This window comes from Chiloscyllium punctatum, chromosome 3 (assembly GCF_047496795.1).
Source record: "Chiloscyllium punctatum isolate Juve2018m chromosome 3, sChiPun1.3, whole genome shotgun sequence".
Lineage (NCBI taxonomy): Eukaryota > Metazoa > Chordata > Chondrichthyes > Orectolobiformes > Hemiscylliidae > Chiloscyllium > Chiloscyllium punctatum.
In genome coordinates this window covers 104843426-104863947 of record NC_092741.1, presented here as the reverse complement: position 1 = coordinate 104863947, position 20522 = coordinate 104843426, and the positions used below count along the sequence as shown (strand labels likewise).

Here is a 20522-nt window from a genome sequence, read left to right as displayed (position 1 = left end):
CAAATGCTGGCAAATGAGATTAGGTCTAATTGGGACATCTGGTCTGTACGGGCAAGTTGGACCGAAGGGTCTATTTCCATGCTGTATGACTCTATTTAAATTTTAATGTGATTTTCATTTGGTTAACAAATGTACAGTATAGTTTTCCAGTTCTTGGAGGGCTCCTATAGCCTTACAGTTAGAATTTACAGCAATCTTCCTCAATTGAAAAGCACACTATTATTATGATGTTAAAGGTGTGTACTGCAAATGGCAGGAGGCTATTCAGTCCCAAACCCATATATCTCAGCACTGTCACTTTTCTTTTCACTGAGCTTGATAGTGCTTTTGGAGGTGATGCCACCAGACTTCACTTGCCTTTGTATGGTGATGTATCATAACTCCTAAATGCCTTTAATCTAATTTTAAGAATTTATCCCCTTGTTTTGAACTCTCCAAAAAGAAGTAATAGTTTCCCTTTACATACTTGGTCAATTCCATTAACCAGTTTAAACCTCTCAATCCCTTAATGGTCTACATTCAAGGGTATAAAAGTTTGGAGCGTACATATTGTCCTCTGTCATGTAGGGATCATATGTTTCTGCTGAACATTTTTCAAGGCCTATATTCTTTTACTGAGGTGTGATGCCTGGATCTAAACATGTGATTGAAAAAAGGCTTGAAGCAGAGCTCAGTACAGCTGTAACATTGTTGCCAATCCTTTCCATTCCAGTCACCATTCTATTAGCCTTCTCAATTTTTGTTTTTGCATCTATTGTAGCTCGGTACAAGATATACTTCAGCTATTTCCGACCCAGGCACTTGAATCTTCCTTTTGAATCAATTGTTCATAGTTCCTCACTATTTAGGAAATAAATTTCGAGAATGCAGGAGAGACCCCTCAACCCATCAGGTCTGTGCTGCCAAATACATACCTGCACTAGTTCCACTTCCCCACATGAGACCCATTGCTTTGAATGTAAAACTTCCTGCAACAAGTCTGAATGACACCGCCGGTGGCACTGATCTCCATAATCATGAAGTGATTTGACAGGCAGGTCATGCCCCACATGAACTCCAGCATCCCAGCCTGCCTTGATCCCCTGCAATATGTCTACTGGAGAAACAGGTCCACAGCAGATGACATTTCCCTAGCCCTACACTCATCTCTGGGACAGTTGAATAACAAAGACACCTACGTTAGCCTCCTATTCATCAACTACAGCTGCATCTTCAATACCATAATCCTTTCTAGACTAATCTCAAAACTCCGAGACCTAGGTCTCAGCTCCACCCACTTCAACTGGATCCTCATCTTCCTGACCCACGGACCGCAATGAGTGAAGGTTGAGAACAGCACCTCCTCCACAACAATCCTCAACACTGGCGGCCTGCAAGGATGCATTGTCAGGCCCCTACTGTACCTCCTGTACACCTATGACTGTGTAGCTAGATTTCAAATGAACGCCACCTAAGGATTTCCTAACAACATCCCCATAAATAGGATGGATATCAAACAATGATGAGTCAGAATACTGGAAAGAGATAGAGAGCTTGGTGTCATGGTGCAATGACAACAACCTCTCTCTCAATGCCAATCATTAACTTCAGGATAAAAGAAAGAGAACATGCCCTATCTACATCAGTGAAGCTGAGTTGGAGAGGTTCAGGATTGTCAAGTTCCTCAGAGTGACAACAACCAATAATCTGCCCTGGATCTCCCACGCAGATGTGACAGTCAAGAAAGCACAATAACAGCTTTTCTTCTTCAGGCAGCTTTGGAAATTTGGCATGTTCGTAAGAACCCTCACTAACTTCTACAAATGCACCACTGAAAGCATTCTACCAGATGCATAATGGTCTGGTATGGCAACTGCCCTGCACAGGACTGTAAAGAATTACAGAAGGTTGTGTGCACTGCCCAGACCAATACAGAAGCCAACCTCCCATTCATGGACTTTATTTACACTTCTCACTACTGCAGAAAGGCTGCCAATATCATTAAAGACCCCTGCCATCCCAGTAATGCTCTCCTACAACCTCTTTCATCAGGCAGAAGATGCAGAAGGTTGAACACACACATCAACAAGTTCAAGAACAACTTCTCTACCATTATTAGACTGCTGAATGGATGTCTGTAACCTCAAACAATGTGAATTTTGCTAATGGCGGTCTTGTTTTGTGCACCTCCTGTATATTTCTTGTATTTCTCTGTCTAAGCACCCTTTGATCTGTATGTCCTTGTTGGCTATGATCTGCCTGTTGTGTCAACAATAAATAAATAATAAACTTATAGTGCTCATCTAAGTACTTTTTAAACATTGTGAGGTTTTGCACTTTAAGTGTTCTCTTAGACAGTGCATTTCAAGCCCCATCACTCTCTAGATTCCTTCTAAACTTCCTACACTTTAAATGTGTACCCCCTTGTTCTTGATCATTCAATAAAGATTGAAGGGGTTCTATGCTGCATGAATGAAATCTCCTCCATCTGATTTGAAACAGCATCAGCTTGTTAACAGCTTTCCTGTTATCACTGTGTTGGTGACCTTAGCCCAGTCTTCCAAGGTTGAAGAGTTTCAAGTGGCTTGTGCCCAGTAGATGCATTACATGTTACAGGTTGCAAGATGAAACATCAGGAATTAGAATTCACAAATACTGTGATCTATTTTCCTGAACTTAATTAACATCATAAAAAATGTGATCATAGTTTTGCAACTTTTGTACACATCAGTTCTGCATACTATGCCATCTTAAATTATGTTGTTGGCAAACCCAGCTCCCTATTTCTGCATTGAGACCTTTACGAAGGTAAGAGCGAAGATTATGTTCAAAAAGGAGAGCAAGGCAGAGAGATGGAGATGGAGGTGAATAGGATGAGTTTTGGCCCTTGGTCACTGAAAACAGTGGAAATGAGTGTGCACTAGAGATTAGAATTAGAATATTGCAGTGATGTCAAGCAGGGGGAAGTCACGGAGGGATTCAATTCCATTGAGGTGGAAGGAAGGAGACTTCAATCTCCCTTTGATCAGTATAGTGAGGGAGTTGAATTGTTAAAATTTGGCAGCACAGCCAAACCTGTTAAGAGCATATCTAGTTCTGGGTTGGACTGATGTGAACTAGGGGAATTACCTACTGTTGGGAAGTAGTTTCCTCCCACAGTCCAAAGGTGTGCAGGTTAATTGGACTGGCCAAGCTAAATTGCCCATACTGTCCAGGGATGTGCAATCTAATTAGGGTAGCCATGGAAAATGTAGGGTTACAGAAATAGATGGGGGTTTTGGGTGGGATGCTGTTCACAGGCTCAGTGTGGACTGAATGGCCTGCTTCAGAACTGTTTGGATTCTATGATTCTTATCAGTCATGGTTCAGTCCTTGCAGAAGGGGTTTCCTTAAACTGAATTATTTGTGACTCGTGACCTACTCTTAACTACCCTTTGAAATGGCCCAGAAAAGCTCCGCTTTATCAATTTTTTTCAGTTAAATTAAAGTTTCCCACATGTATAAGGTTATGAGGAGTATGAACAGAGTGAATGGAAAGCAGTTGTTCCTCTTAATTGAAGGGTTTTACAAGGGGACATAAATATAAGGTAAAAGATAGGCGGTTTAGCAACACATTACCTGGGAGGGTAGTTGAGGTAGGAAATCTCTCCATCTTTATAGAGTACTTGGATGTGCACTTGAAATGTCGTGATACTCAAGGCTGTGGGCTTAGTACAGGAAACTGGGACTGGTGTAGTTTTGGTGGTACAGACTCTATGGGCCTGTTCTGTCCTGTATGATTCTATGGCTGCAATCACAACTAATAATTGCAAAGTATAGGCATTCTGGTGCATGATGAAGAATGGGAGACCTGAGCTAACCAAAGGAAAACATTTTAGATAGCACCTCAATTTTAAACAGGAACATTGTGACAATGCCAGGACTGTCTACTGCAATGTGAGGCCATGATCACTTAAAATTAAAGTGAGTTGTGGATAGGATATAGGAACATCTAAAAGAATATAGGCAGGATAAGTTAGTTGGCAAAGTGCGATGTGGGAAACTGAAATTGTTCCTTTTGTAAAACATGATGAAAAAAAGCATCTAAACTGTGAGCAGCTACAGAGCTATGAAATGAAGAAAGTTGAATGAATCACAGTAGGTCAGCATGATGGTATAACAAGTAATTGGGAAAGCAAATAAAATATTATGTTTTATTCTGAGAGGAATTACATGCAAGAGGAAGGAGATTATGCTTCAATTATGCAGGGCATTTGTGAAACTGCATCTGGAGTACTATGTACAGTACTGATCACAATACCTACGGAAGCATGAATATGCACTGGAAGCACTTCAGAGGTTTATGAGTAATTCCTGGAATAACAAGAAGCCAGACAGGCTAGACCTGTATCCTCTGGAGCTTAGAGGTGTCAGAGGTGATTTAACTGGAGCGTATAAGATCCGGAGGGGACTGGACCAAGTGGATGTAGACAGAATGTTTTATTTTCGGGTACAATTTAGAAATAAAGAACCATAGTTTAAAAAGAAGGAAAACAGATGATAATTTTTTTCTGAGGGTTGGATCTTTGAAATTCCCTTCTTCAAAAGATAGTGGATGCAGAAACTTTGAATATTTTTAAGGCCGTGGATGAAAGATGATTAGGATATACAGGAATGTAGACTTGAGCTTAAAAATCAGATCTGCTATGACCTTATTGAATGGTAGAACAGATTCAAAGGACTGAGTGAAGATTAGAGTGGTGCTGGAAAAGCACAGCAGGTCAGATAGTGTCCGAGGAGCAGGAAAATTGACATTTTGGGCAAAAGCTCTTCATCACGCTTTTGCCCGAAACGTCGATTTTCCTGCTCCTTGGTTGCTGCCTGACCTGCTGTGCTTTTCTAGCGCCACTCTAATCTTGATTGTAATCTCCAGCATCTGCAGTACCCACTTTTGCCTAGTCAAAGACTGAGTGGCCTACTGTTAGTCCATCATATATTCATAATTCTTTGGTCACATTTTAATTTCTATGTTCTGACTCTGAACTGAAGCCCACATTTTGCTCTCCAAAAACAATTTATTTATTTATTTGTGAGATGTGGGTATAGCTGGCTGGCCAGTGTTGATTGCCTATCCCAAGTTGCCCTTGGGAAGGTGGTGGTGAGCTGCCCTTCTTGAAGCTCTGCAGTCCATCTGATGTGAGTTGACACATAATGGGGTTAGGAAGGGAATACCAGGATTTTGACCTGTGAAGAAGATAGTGAAATTGAACAAGCAACAATTGTTACCAAGTCGGATGGTGAGTAGCTTGGAGGAGAACTTGAAGATGGTGTGTTCCCATATATCTGCTGCCCTTGTCCTTCTGGATGGAAGTGATATTGAGTTTGGAACATGCTGTCTGAGGATCTTTGGTGAATTTCTGCATACGTCTTGTAGAGACTACACACACTACTGCTACTTAGTGTTTGTGGTGGAGGGAACGGATGCTTGTGGATGGAGTGCCAAACAAATGGGCTGCTTTGACCTGGATGCTGTTAACCTTGAGTGTTGTTGGGGCACACTCATCCAGACCTGTGGGAGGATTGCATCACATTTCTATTTTGTGCCTTGTAGATGGTAGAAATGGCTTTAGCAAATTAGGATGTGAGTTACTCACCATAGTATTCCTAGCCTCTTACCTGCTCTTGTAGCTATTGTGTTTATATGATTTGATTTGATTATGTACAGTGTGGAAACAGGCCCTTCTGGCCAACCAGTCCACACCAACCCTCTTTGAAGAGTAACCCACTCAGACCCATTTCCCTCTGACTAATGCACCTAACCCTATGGGCAATTTACCATGGCCAATTCACCTGACCTGCACATCTTTGGACTGTGGGAGGAAACCAGAGCACCAAGAGGAAACCCATGCAGACACTGGGAGAACGTGCAAACTCCACACAGTCACCCAAGGCAGAAATCAAACCTGGGCCCCTGATGCTGTGAAGCAGCAGTGCTAACCACTGAGCCACCGTGCCACCCCCGTAAGTCTGTTGAGTTTCTGGTCCATGATGACCATTAGAATGTTGATAGTGGGACATTCATTGATGGTAACATAATTGAATGTCAATAGGCGGTAGTTAAAATATCTATTATTGATGATTGTCTCAGTCTGACATTTGTGTGGTGCAAATTTTACTTGCCACTTGTCAGCCCAAGCCTGGATGTTGTTCAGATCCTGCTGCATTTGGACATGGACTGCTTCAGTGTCTGAGGAATCATGAATAGTGCTGAACATTGTGCAATCATCAGTGCACAAATCCCACTTCTGACCTTATGATGGAGGGCAAGTCATTGATGAAGCAGCTGAGTATGGTTGGGCCTCAGACACGACCCTGAGGATCTCCTGCAAAGGTCTCTTGGAGCTGAGATGACTGACCTCCAACAACCACAACCATCTTCCACAGAGTCATATGTGTCACATATGACTCTAATCATTGTACAGTTCCTTAATGCCACTCTTAATCAAATGCAGCCTTGGTGTTAAGAGAGTGATGTTAAGTCACTCTCACCTTACTTCTGGAATTTATCTCTTTTGTCCATGTTTGAACCAAGGCTGTAATAAGGTCCGGAGCAGAGTTGTCCTGGCGGAACCCAAACTGGGCATCACTGAGCAGATTATTGCTGAGCAGATACTGCTTAATAGCATTATTGATGACACCTTCCATCAGTTTACTGATCATTGAGAGTAGTCTGATGGGCGGTAATTGCCTGGGTTGGATTTATCCTACTTTTTACGTCCAGGATGCACTTGGACAATTTTCCACATTGTCAGGCAGGTGCCAGTGTTGTATCTGTATGGACCAGCCTGACTAGGTGAGCACAAGTCTTTCAAATTATTGCTGGAATGTTGTCAGAGCCAGTAGCATCTACAGTATCCAGTACCTCCAGTTGTTTCTTGATTTCACATGGAATGAATCGATTTGGCTGAAGACTAGTATTTGTAATGCTGGGGACCACTGGAGGAGGCTGAGATGGATCATCCACTCGGTACTTTTGGCTGAAGGTTGCTGTGATATGCTAGACTTTGGCATCATTGAGAATGGAGATATTTGTAGAGCCTCCTCTTCCTCTAGTGAGTTGTTTAATCGTCCACCTCCATTCACGACTATATATTACATGACTGCAATGCTTAGATATGATCTGTTGGTTGTGGATCACATAGCTCTATATATCAATTGCTGCTTATGCTGTTTGGCATGCAAGTAGTCCTCTTTGGTGGCTTCACCAGACTGACAACTCATCTTCAGGTATGTCTGGTGCTTCTCCTGGCATGTCCTCCTGCACTCTCCATTCAACCCTGGCTTGATGATAATGGTTGAGTGGGGGATATGCTGGGCCATGAGGTTACAGATTGTACTGGAGTACAATTCTGCTGCTGTTGACGGCCCACAATGCCTCATTGATGCCCAGTCTTGAGTTGCTATGTCTGTTCGAAGTCTGTCCCATTTAGCAATGATGTTTCCACACAACACTATGGAGGTAATTTTCAATGTGAAGGTGGGCCTTCTTCTCCCCAAGGACTGTACAATGGTCACTCTTACTGATACTGTCATGGACAGATGCATCTGCAGCTGGTAGATTGCTAAGGATGAAGTCAAATATATTTTCCCTTCCTGTCAATTCCCTCACCATCTGCCACTGACCGAATCTACCAGCTATGTCCTTTAAGACCTGACTTGCTTGATTAGTAATATTGCTGATGATCCACTCTTGGTGGTGGACATTGAGTATATTTTATGCCCTTGCCATCCTCAGTGCTTCCTCTAAATGTTGAACATAGAGGAGTACCGATTCAGATGGAGAAAAGTCACAAAGATGTGCAGGTTAGGCGGATTGGCCATGCTAAATTGCCCGTAGTGGTAGGTGAAGGGGTAAATGTAGGGGAATGGATCTGGGTGGGTTGCTCTTCAGAGGGTCGATGTGGACTTGTTTGGCCAGGGGGCCTGCTTCCACACTGTAAGTAATCTAATCTGAAAAAAAAGTCAGCAGAAGATTCCCTTACCCGAGTTTAACATATATAGCCATGAGACTTCACGGGGTTGGAAGTCAATGATGAGGACTGTGGGACAGGACATATCCAGGGATGGTGATAGTGGTATCTGCGCCATTGTAAGGTATGATTCCATGAGCATGACTATGTCAGGCTGTTACTTGACTCGTCTGTCAAGACAGCTCTCCAAATTTTCGCATTTGCCTCCAAATATTAGTAAGGAGGACTTTGCAGGGCCGATGGGCTGTTTCTATTGTCGCCTTTTCCAGTGCCGAAGGTCATCCATTTCATGTCAGTTCTTTGAGACTTTATAGCAACTGGTATAACTTGCTAGAGGGAAATTGAGAGTCAACCACATTCTTGTGGGTGTAGTGTCACATGTCAGCCAGACCAGGTGCGAATGGCAAATTTCATTTCATTTAAGGACATTACTGAACCAGATGGGTTTTTCCGGCAATGGACAATGGTTATCATTAGATTCTTAATTCCAGGTTTTTAAAATGGATTTCAAATTCCTCTCGGCCTTGGTGGGATTTGCACCTGGGTACCCAGAGCATTACCTGGGTGTGAGGTTTAATAGTCGAGCGATAATATCTCCAGGCCATCGCCTTCTCCTTTATTCAGATTATTTATAAAAATAAATTACATGACTGTTCAAAGTTGATTTAGCATAAAGTACAGACCATTTCTTCAAATGCTGTTTCTAACTCACTACATTTGCAATTACAGTTAATATTTGTAGTGTTCATTGGATGACAAACATACAGGCCAATGGGTTTTTCTCTGTTATTAGCTTCTGGGTGTATAGTGTGTCCCTAGAAAAGCCCACAGAACACAGAACATTATACCATGGAACTGCTCAGGATGAACCTTGACAAAATCCATTGCATCCCTCTCCAGATTTCTTTCTGAGGCACAATCACAGAGCCTCAGAAACAGACTCTTTCGTCCAACCAGTCCACGCTGACATTGTTCCCAAAGCAAACTATTCGCACTTGCCTGCTTTTGGCCCATACAGAACATAGAACATTACAGCACAGTACAGGCTTTTTGACCCTCTATGTTGGACTGACCTGTGTAACCAATCTGAAGCTCATCTAACCTACACTATTCCATTCTCATCTACATGCCTATCCAATGATCGTTTAAATGCCCTTAAACTTTGGCAAGTCTACTGCAGTTGCAGGTAGTGTGTTCCATGCCCCTACGACTCTGATCTATCCTATATCTATCACCCTTCAACTATAAAGCTATGTCCCCTCGTGCTAGCCATCACCATCCGAGGAAAAAAGCTCTCACAGTCCAATCTATCGAACCCTCTGATTATCTTATGTGTCTCAATTAAGTCACCTCTCAACCTTTTTCTCTCTAACAAAAACAACCTCAGGTTTGTCAGCCTTTCCTCGTAAGACCTTCCCTCCATACCAGGCAACGTCCCAGTAAATCTCCTCTGAACCCTTCCCAAAAGCTTCCAGAGCCTTCCTATAATGCGGTGACCAGAACAGTACACAATACTCCAAATGTGGCCGCATCAGAATTTTGGACAGCTGCAACATGATCACAAGATTTCAAAATTAATCCCTCGACCAATTAAAGCTAACACACCGTATGCTTTCTTAGCGTCCGTATCTACCTGGTTGGCAACTTTCAAGGATCTCTGTACCTGGAAACCGATATCTTTCTGCTCATCTACACTACCAGGAATTTTACCATTAGCCCAGTACTCTGCATTCCGGTTACTTCTTTCAAAGTGAATTGCCTCACACTTTTTTGCATTAATCTCCATTTGCCACCTCTCAGCCCAGCTCTGCAGCTTATCTATGTCTCTCTGTAACCTACAACATCCTTCATTACTGCTCACAATTCTACTGACCTTAGTGTCATCTGCAAATATACTCACCCATCCTTCTATACCCTCATCCAGATCATTTATACAAATGACAAACAACAGTGGACCGAAAACAGATCCTTGAGGTACCCCACTAGTAACAACTTCAGGATAATTATTTCCCATCAACCACTACCTTCTGTCTTCTTTCAGCTAGCCAATTTCTGATCCAAACCGCGAAATCACCCTCAATCCCATGCCTCCATATTTTATCCCTCCAACCTTTTATTCATTCAAATGTCTTTCAAATGTTCTAACTGTACCTGCATCTACCGGTTCCACTAGCAATTCATTCTACATATGAACCACCAAAATCTCACATTTATCCCAATTAAACTCCATCTGCCATTCGTCAGGCCATTGATCCAATTGAATCTGATCTGTTTGTAATCGTAGATAGCCTTCTTCACTGTCCATGATACCACTAATTTACAAACCATGTCTCCTAAATTTTCATCCAAATCATTTATATAAATGTCAAAGAAAAGTGGACCCTTGTGGAACACTGCTGGTCACAGGTCTCCAGTCCAAATAACAACCATCCACTACCACCTTCCCATCTTTAGTGCATAAGTTGACAGTCTGTTTATCTCTGCAGCCATTTTGAAGGGAATGGGCGGAGAGGGGTGTCTCCAGTGCTGTTGAAGAAGCTGACAGGAAGGGCTGAGCTATGTGTTGGCGATTGTTGAAAAATTCTGGCAGTGAGACATTCAGCCATTTGATTTACAGTCTATCTGTGCCAGTTTCAGATATCCTGTCAGACTGTTGCCTAAGCCAATTTGCCAATCAGCATAAGGGCAAATTTGGCTAGTGTATGTTTATTTCCCATTTGTCTAGAATTTGTACATTGTTTCCCTTGGAACATAGTTCATTTGTGATCGTCAAAGAAAGCCATAACTCAAGTTTAGGGAATGGACCAGACCTACAAATACCTTGCCCAGAGAGGCATTCCTTTATGCTTGGCTTTTGTTTCATCTTAGTGCACACTATAACCCTTTTGAAACCACATCACAAGTACTTTTGGATTGTCTGACTTGATAGTTAAAGGGCAAAGGATCGGTCAGCTCAGATGTATAGGCTCCCTCTCACCACAATTATTTCGGCTTCTCAGGCCAATCTGGTCACAGATGCTCACCAACCTGTCCACTAACAGCAATTACAAGCATACATAGTCGTAGTGGGGGCTTGAGATCAGCACGCAGCAAGATTACGGTGAGCTGGTGGGAGCAAGTCTACTGGGTTTCATTGTGTACAAATCTATATGACCATTGGTCTAATCATCTGTCTTTGGGATTAATAGGAATGGAGAATTGTAGTTAGTCCTTCAAGACTGCACTATTAGATCACAACTGGATTCTGAATTAGTTCTAGCTTCCCACCAATACAACGACAGTATTTATGGAGGATTTAATGCAGGATTTTGGGGTTTGCCTGTCACCTGGAGAGTCATAGCATGGCTCACATTGCCTCTTGCATGAAGGCCCTCTGGAATCAGGCCCTTCTCATGTGATCAGTTGAGAATCAAGGATCCCATGGTGGATGTGTCTGCACACCCCCACCAAGATCAGCAACCAATCACAGCTTCATTAGAGCTTCAATCCAGTTGCATCAAAAATGCTACTTTCTAAACATGAAACTATTTACATTCACATTAATGCTATGAGGGTATCTTGAAACTTACAGACCATTGTTATAAGTTCGTCTGAAAGATTTTAGATGATGGTCTTTCCCCACTGCACCTTTGGTGGCAGCTGCCACAAGCTTTAGTGCATCCCTCAGTATATAGTCCTGCACCTTCGAATGTGACAATCTGCACTATCAGTCAAGGTCAGCTCTTTGCACAGAAAGACCAAGACGTTTTGCACAGACTTTCACAGAATTGATGGTACTCCGCGCACAGTTGATGTTTGTCTCAGTGTGCATCCCAAAGGGCAGCCTGTGGAATACAGACTCGTGCATCAAAAAGCCATTTAGTTTCAATTTGCATCTCTCTCCAGACCTTCTTTGCAAAGGCACATTCCAGAAGGAGATGTGAGAGTTGCTACACCACAAAAGCCACTTTGAGGGCAGCATGTGGTGGCAAAAAGAGTCTGCGCATACATGAGAGATCTGATGGGTAGTGTACTTCTCACCAACCGCCAAGGTATGCCTTGGTTGCTTGTTGGAAAGTTATGCCAAACAACTTTCATAGTCTACTCAGGGAACCATTGACAGGATCAACTCTCTCCTTTTCCTACATAGTCTTGACGATGTTATGTGTTGACCACTGCCTGATGAAATTGTGGTCAAAGGCGTTTTCTTTTCTAAATTGTTTCACAAGGAATAGATGATAACTGGAGCATTATGTTTCTTGGCCAGCCCATCCTCCACAATGCCAAGGTAGTCATAATGTGGAACTGTAGGTGTTGGACTGGAATGGACAGTCAGAAGTCACGCAACACCAGGATTATTTGAAATCACAAGCTTTCGGAGTGCTGCTCCTTTGTTAGGTGAAGCCTCACACATGTATACACCCAGATCTTTGTATGGGGTGACCCTGTGGACGCAGTCCATCTTTGACCTCCAGACAAAGTGGAAGATGGCTTGGATGACTCCTGCAGTGCCGTGTACTGCAACACAGAGACTGCCTCACACTTGATGACCAGGATTTTAACTTCCAATAAAGAGGGAGCAGTGCTCCCATATGCCTAGTTTCTGTCTTACGCTGATGATATGCTCTTTCCAAGCTTTGGCACACGGTCTCCTCTGAACAGTATTCCCAACACCCTCTGGTAATCTAGACTGGCCGTGAAGGAGATTGGTCATCCCAGTTCCTTGTTCTTCCCTCAATTCAACTTGACTCACAAAGCCAGATCGAACTGGTTACAGGTGCTCATGACAATGCATCAGAGTTCAAAATGGCAGTGACCTTCATGTGCAGAGAGGCTTGGATGCACAGGTCCCCTCTGCCTGAGATAGTCATCCTTTTCTGGCTGGTATCCTTCCAGATGATGGACTCAAAAGGTTCCGCACAAATTACAAACAAGGCTGGAGAGGGGGTGTAGCCCTACTTCACTCCTGATCTGATTAGGAGACCTTCTCCTTCCACCTGTTGATTGAGACTCACCTGCTCCCTACACTCACCTGTTTGTGTACAGATGTCTGGTCCACTTGCATGTTCCCTCCCCAAAGCCCAGCAAGATGGCTCAGTGGTTAGCACTGTTGCCTCACAACACCAGGGACCCAGGTTCAATTCCAGCCTTGGGCGACTTTCTGTATGGAGTTTGTACATTCTCCCCATATCTGTGCAGGTTTCCTCCAGTTTCCTCCCACAATCCAAAGAAGTGCAGGTTAGGTGAGTAGGGTAGGGCCCAACAAGTCCATACTGACCCTCCAAAGGGTGAGCCATTCCCCTACCCTGCTATTCTCCATTTACCCCTGACTAATGCACCTCACTTCACACCCCTGAAAACTGCAGGCAATTTAGCATAGCAAATTCACCCAACCTGCGCATCTTTTCACTATAGGAGGAAACCGGGGCACCCAGAGGAGACCCACACAGACACAGGGAGAATGTTCAAACTCCATACATACAGTCACCTGAGACTGGAATCGAACCTGTGTCCCTGGTTCTGTGAGGCAGCAGTGATAACCACAATGCCGTCCAAACGGGGTGACATCAGGGATAATTATAGGAGAGTGGGTTTGGGTGGGTTACTTTTCAGAGGGTCAGTGTGGACTTGTTGGGCTGAAAGGCCTGTTTCCACACTCTAGAGATTCTATTCTATAATTCTTTCCATTTTGGAGAATGCACCCCACAGAGACCCAGGTTAATACTCTGGCGACATGGGTTTGAATCTCACCATGGCAGTTGGTCGAATTTAAATTCAGTTCAAGAATCTGAAATTGAATGTTCGTCTCACTGATGGTAACCATGAAATGATAAAAGCATATCTGGTTCTCTGAAGTCCTTCACAAATATAAATCTATTATCCTTACCTGGTCGAGCCTACATATGACTACAGACCAACGACACTTAACTGCCCTCTGCAATAGCCACTAGGCAATTTGGGAAGGACAATAAATGTTGGTCTTTACTTCCATGGCTTTGTGGGAATTATTGGTTTTGCTTCAAAAAATTGAATTGATTGATATTTTAATATTAACTTGATTTCCCATAGTTTCTCACATTGGCATTATTATCAAAAGTACCCACATCACTAGCGTGTTTTGCTTGTTATTGACTTTATTTCGCCTTTTACAGTCCCAACTTTACTATAAAAGCGAACACTTGGTGCAAAATAATGACACATTGTTAATGATTTTCTTCACAGGAAGAAGAGTTCATTGGTTTCAGAACAGAATGGAAAAGGACTCAAGGGTGAACGGAAACACGGACCAAAGCCATCCTCTCAGCAAGGTGACAGGCCAGCTGATAAACGAGAGCATCATAGGGAGCAGCAAGAAAGTCGGCGCTTAGAGAAAGGTCGTTCGCAAGACTATCAGGACATGGATGTGAAAATAGAGGGGGAAACAATAGCAGATGAGGTAAAACAAAAGATTGAGGAGGAGTATCAGAATCAATATAAGAGTGACCCTAACCTGGCAAGGTGTCCTGTTAAACCTCAACTGGAGGAACAACAGATGCGTATGCATGCTAAAGTGTCAAGAGCACGGCATGAAAGAAGGCACAGCGATGTATCTGTACTTCAAACTGATGCAGAGGAAGGTCAGGGAGTGGAGGACCTCTTGCCAAGAAGGACTCAACTGGGGACTCAAGAACGGAAACACCCTATCGAGAAGGCTGCAGATGTACAAACAACGGTTTCAAGACAGCTGCATTTGTCCAGTCAGAGCCCGCCAATATCGAAGAGGAGCTCAGTTCCTGCAGAACACTTGGAGGTGAAGGATTATGATGCCCACAAGCACCTGGATCCCAGCTCTGCTGTGGTTCGAACAAAGCGAGAGAGGAATGAAACCATGCTGAGGAATGATTCACTCAGTTCAGACCAGTCAGAATCCATTCGACCACCTCCACCAAAACCACATCGAATGAAAAAGGTCGGAAAAAAAAGACAAATGTCAGTCAGTAGCTCTGAGGAAGAAGGAGCATCTACCCCAGAATACACTAGCTGTGAAGATGTGGAAATTGAAAGTGAAAGTGTTAGTGAGAAAGGTAAGGGTTGACACTTTCTATCAGCTTTAATATTACCTCTGTGAATATATATGTAGTCATGAAATCAAACCTGGATGCCAGGAAAAATCTCATTCCATCAATGGTAGCAAATATACTGTGACAAATACTGAGGTTGATAAATCAGGATAAACATTTGGAGTTAAACAGTTGGATAACTAAACTAGGTGAGATGAAGCCAAGGTAAATACTGGGACAGATAAATGGAAATCAACACTGGCACAAAAACTGGGATGAACAGTGACATAGATAAACCAACATAAATAATTGCAATGGCATAATGGTAATATAACTGGTGATCCAGAGCCACGTGCTGCTGATTAAACTTGGAATCCCACCATATCAGATGGTGAAATTTGAATTTAATAAAAAAGTGAAAGAAAATAAGAAAAATGGTAGATATATAATCACTGTCAATTGTTGTAAAAACCCATCTGGTTCACTAATGTTCTTTAGGTAAATAATCTACCATTTTTTCCCAGTCTAGTCTACACGTAATTCAGAACCACAGCAATGCATTTAACTCTCAACAATTAGGAATGGGCACTAAAGGCAATGCTCACAACCTAGGAACAAATTAAAATGTAATACTTAGGACAGAGACATCAGGATAAACACAGGGATAGATAGACAGGCATGAGTACTGGGATTAACACTGGGGAACAAACATCAGGATGATGTGGTATTATCACAAGATAATTAATCCAGATTTGTTCTGGGGAATCACAGCAGTTGGTGGAACTTGAATTCATTTTTTGTTTTAAAAATCTGGAATCCACTGATGACCACGTCGATTGTCAGAAATATCTGTATGGTTCACTCATGCCCTTCAGGGAAGGAAATCTGCCATTCTCACCTGGTCTGGCTGACACATGACACCAGACCCACAAGAATATGGTTGATGCTCAGTTGCCCTCTGAAATGGCCTAGCAAGCCATTCAGTTGTACCAATCACAACAAAGTCTCGAAGAAATGAAATAAGATGGATCACCTGACAACGATCAAGGCAGCAGAAAATATGACCGCAGAAACAACCCTGTCAACCTGCAACGTCCTCCTTACTAGCATCTGTGGGCAAGTGCCAACATTTGGAGAGCTGTCGAACAGACTAGACAAGTAATAGCCTAACATTGTCTGTCAGACATGATTCTGTGAGACACCACCATTACCATCCCTGAATATGTCCTCTCCCACCCGAAGGACAGACCCAGCAGATGTGGCCACACACTCCTATACAATCAGAAGGGAGTTGCCCTGGGAGACCTCATGGCTCCTGACCCCATGAAGTGTCATGGTTTCAGGTTAAATGTGATTAAGAAAACCCCCTGTTGGTAATGGCATACTGTTCTCTCTCAGCTGCTGAATTGGTACTCCTCCATGTTGAACAACACTTAGAGAGGATGGCAAGGACACAAAATATACTCTGGAGGGGGATTTCAGTGTCCACCACCAGAAATGGCTCATCAGCAGGACTAATGATCAAGTTGCTCAGGTCGTAAAAGACATAGCTGCTAGACTGGGTCTGCAACCCAGTGGCGACCTGGGTTTGAATCAAACCACGGTAGTTGGTGGAACTTGAATTCAATTTTTCAAACAACCTAGAACTAAGAATCTACTGGTGACCATGTCAGTTGTCAGAAAACCCATCTGGTTCTTCAGGGAAAGAAAGCTGCCATCCTCACCTGGTCTGGCCTACATGTGACTCCAGACTGACAACAATGTGGTTGACTCTCAATTGCCCTCTGAAATGGCCCAACCAGCCATTCAGTTGCACTAATTGCTACAAGGTCACAAAGAAATGAAACTGGACGGATAACCAAGCATCGATCTTGGCACAGGAAATGGTAAACATCCCTGTTGATCCTGCAAAGTCCTCCTCATTAACATCTGCAGGCTAGTACCACAATTGGGAGAGCTGTCACTCACTATTCAAGCCAACACCCTGACAGTCATACTTCTGGAATCATACCTTACAGACAATGTTACAGACACCACCATCACCCTCCCTGGATATGTCCTGTCTCACCAGCAGGACAGATGCAGTAGAGATGGTGTCGCCCTGAGAGTCGTCAACATTGACGCCCAACTCCATGACATCTCGTGGCTTCAAGTTAAACCCTGGCAAGGAAACCTCCTGTTGATTATCATGTACCATCCTCCCTCAGCTGATGAATTGGTACTCTTCCATGTTGAACAACACTTAAATGGAAGCACTGAGCATGGCAAGGGAACAAAGTGTACGCTGGATGGGGATTTCAATGTCCACCACCAAGCATGGCTCAGCAGTAGTACTATTGATCAAGCTGCTCTGGTGCTAAAGGACATAACTGCTAGACTGGGTCTGAGGCAGGTGGTGAGGGAACCAGTAAGAGGGAAAAACATGCTTAACCTCACCCTGAAGAATTTGCAGATGCATCTGTCCATGACATCATCAGTAAGAGCATCTACAGCACAGTCCTTGCGCAGATGAACTCCCACCTTCACATTGAGAATAACCTTCATCATGTTTAAACTAAATTCTCTACAATGTGGAAACTGGCCCTTTGGCCCAACCAGTCCACACTGACCCTCCGAAGAGTAGCCCACTCAGACCTATTTCCCGCTGACTAATGCGCCTAAAACTTTGGGCAGTTTAGTGTGGCCAATTCACCTGGCCTGCACATCTTTGGACTGTGGGAGGAAACCGGAGCACCCGGTGGAAACCCACGCAGACACGAGGAGAATGTGCAAACTCCACACAGTCACCCAAGGCTGGAATCGAATCTGGGACCCTGGCGCTGTGAGGCAGCAGTGCTAACCACTGAGCCACCGTGTCACACCATATTGTGGGGCATTATTACTGTGCTAAATGGAACAGACTTTGAACAGATCTAGCAACTCAAGATCGGGCATCCATGAGGTGCTGTTGGCCATCAACAGCAGCAGAATTGTACTATAACACAATGTGTAACCTCACAGACTGGCATATCCCCCACTCCGCTATTCCCATCAAGCAAGGAGATCAACCTTGATTCAATGAAGAATGCAGGAAGGCATGCAAGGAGCAGCACTAGGCATATCTGAAGATGAGGTGCCAACTTGGTGAAACAGGGCTACGTGCATATCGAAGCAGAAGCAGAAGTGACAGACAGAGGTAAGCAATGCCACAACCAAAGGATCAGATCTCAGCTCTGCAGTCCTGCCATATCCAGTCATGAATGGTGGTGGATAATTAAATAAGATACTGGAGGAGAAGGCTCCACAAACATCCCCATCCTCAATGATGAAAGAGCCCCAGTACATCAGTGCAAAATATAAGGCTGAAGCTTTTGCAGCAATCTTCAGCCAGATGTGCCAAGTGGATGAGCCATTTCGGCCTCCTCCATTGATCCCCCAGCATTACAGATGTCATTCTTCAGCCAATTTGATTCACTGTACATGATATCAAGAAATGATTGTAGGCACTGGATACTGCAAAGGCTGATGGCCCTGACAATATTCTGGCAATAGCATTGAAGACCATGCCCCTCCCCTAGCCAATTTGTTCCAGTACAGTTACAACACTGACTTCCACAAACAGTTACTTCCACAATGTGAAAAATTGCCCACGTATGTCCTGTACATAAAAGACAGAACAAATCCAACCCAGCCATTTACCTTTCCATCAGTCTACTGTTGATCATCAGTAAAGGTGATGAAAGATGTCATCAACAGGGCTATCAAGCAGCTCCTGTTCAGCAATAACCTGCTCAGTGAGGCACAGTTTGGGTTCTGCAGGACACTCAGATCTAGACATCATTACAACATTAGTTCAAACATTGACAGAAGACCTGAATTCCAGAAGTGAGGTGAGAGTGACAGCCCTTGATAGCAAGACTGCATTTGACTAAGTTTGGCATTATGGAGCTCTAGCAAAACTAAAATCAATGGGTTTCATGGAGAAAACTCGCTACTGGTTAGATTCATACCTGACACAAAAGGAAAATGGTTGTGGATGTTGGAGGTCAGTCATCTCAGCTCCAAGACATCTCTGCAAGAGTTCCTCAGGGTGGTGTCCTAGGCTCAACCATCTTCAGCTGCTTTATCAATGACCTTCCCTCAGTCATAAGGTTAGATGTAGAGATGTTTGCACAATGTTCAGCACCGTTTGCACAATGTTCAGCACCATTTGCACTCCACAGACACTGAAGCAGTCTGTGTCCAAATGCAACAACATCTGGACAATATCCAGGCTGAAAAGTGGCAAGTAACATTTGTGCCACACAAATGCAAGGCTATGACCATCTCCAACAAGAGTCAACCTAACCACTGCCCCTTCATATTCAATAGTGATTACTAAATTACCATAAGTGAATCCCCCACTATCAACATCTTGAGAGTTATCATTGATCAGAAACTCAACGGGAATCACCACATAAATGCAGTGGCTAAAAGAGCAGATCAGAGACTAGGAATACTGTGGCAAGAAACTCACCTCTTGACGCTGCAAAACCTGTGCAAAACCAGGCACAAGTTAGGTGTGATGGCTTACTCCCCACTTACTTGGATGAGTGCAGCTTTAGCAATTTTCAAGAAGCTTGACACCATCCAGGACAAAGCAGCCCACTTGATTAGCACTACAAGCACAAGCATCCACTTTTTCCACCACCAATTCTCAGTAGCAGCAGTGTACACTATCCACAAGATGCACTGCGGATATTCACCAAAGATCCTGAGACAGCACCTTCCAAACTCATGACCACTTCCAACTAGAAAGACAAGAGCAGCAGATATATGGAAACATGTCATGTTCAAGTTCCCCTACAATCTACTGACCATCCTCACTTGGAAATATATCCTCATTCTTTCACTGTCGCTGGGTCAACATCCTGGAATTACTAATAGCATTATGGAGCAATCCACAGCAGGTGGATTGCAGCAGTTCAAGAAGGCAGCTCTCCCCGGGATTTGGTAACAAAATTCCTAAGATGAAATTTTCAAACCACAAGATTGAAAGTTATTTTTCTTTCCATTTTCAATATATTACTCTTTCAGTAAAGATGAAATCTGGCAAATAGTTCTAACCCCTGCATTGTTGGTAGATCATAAGAACAGTAATAACAGAGCACCACATCTTTTGACACATGGCCAATCCATCTAATCTGCACATCTTTGTACTGTAGGAGGAAAAGGTTAACCTGGACAAAACCCACACATACACATGGAGGACTTGCAAATTCAGTTCCTGGAGCCTGATTAGAACAGATCTGCATTTTAACTCCATTTATACAGCTTGGTTTTGTAACTATTAATATCATTTCTTGACAAAAGGTTTTCAATTTCAATTTTTCGTAATTCTTTTTACGTTTGTAATGATGAGATGTTATTGTCCATGACATGGCAGTCATCCTTCAAATCAGTGGTTGATCAAGTGAACTTTGGTCTTTTGATCAATCCTTTCTTTTAAGCTTTAATGGATTTTCTGCCATTTCTGCATACAGAGAGAGAGAGAGAG

The 20522-nt window shown here is 43.3% G+C and overlaps 1 protein-coding gene across 11 annotated transcripts in view; it reads left to right on the top strand.

The window, feature by feature from the left end:
* Nucleotides 1–20522, top strand: part of rims1a (regulating synaptic membrane exocytosis 1a) — an 879579-nt gene that overhangs the window by 460827 nt on the left and 398230 nt on the right. For all 11 annotated transcript variants that reach the window (XM_072557828.1, XM_072557837.1, XM_072557845.1 and 8 more), the window contains one exon: nt 14190–15031. In XM_072557828.1, coding sequence (XP_072413929.1) covers nt 14190–15031 — 842 coding nt within the window. The remainder of the gene's footprint in view (nt 1–14189; nt 15032–20522) is intronic.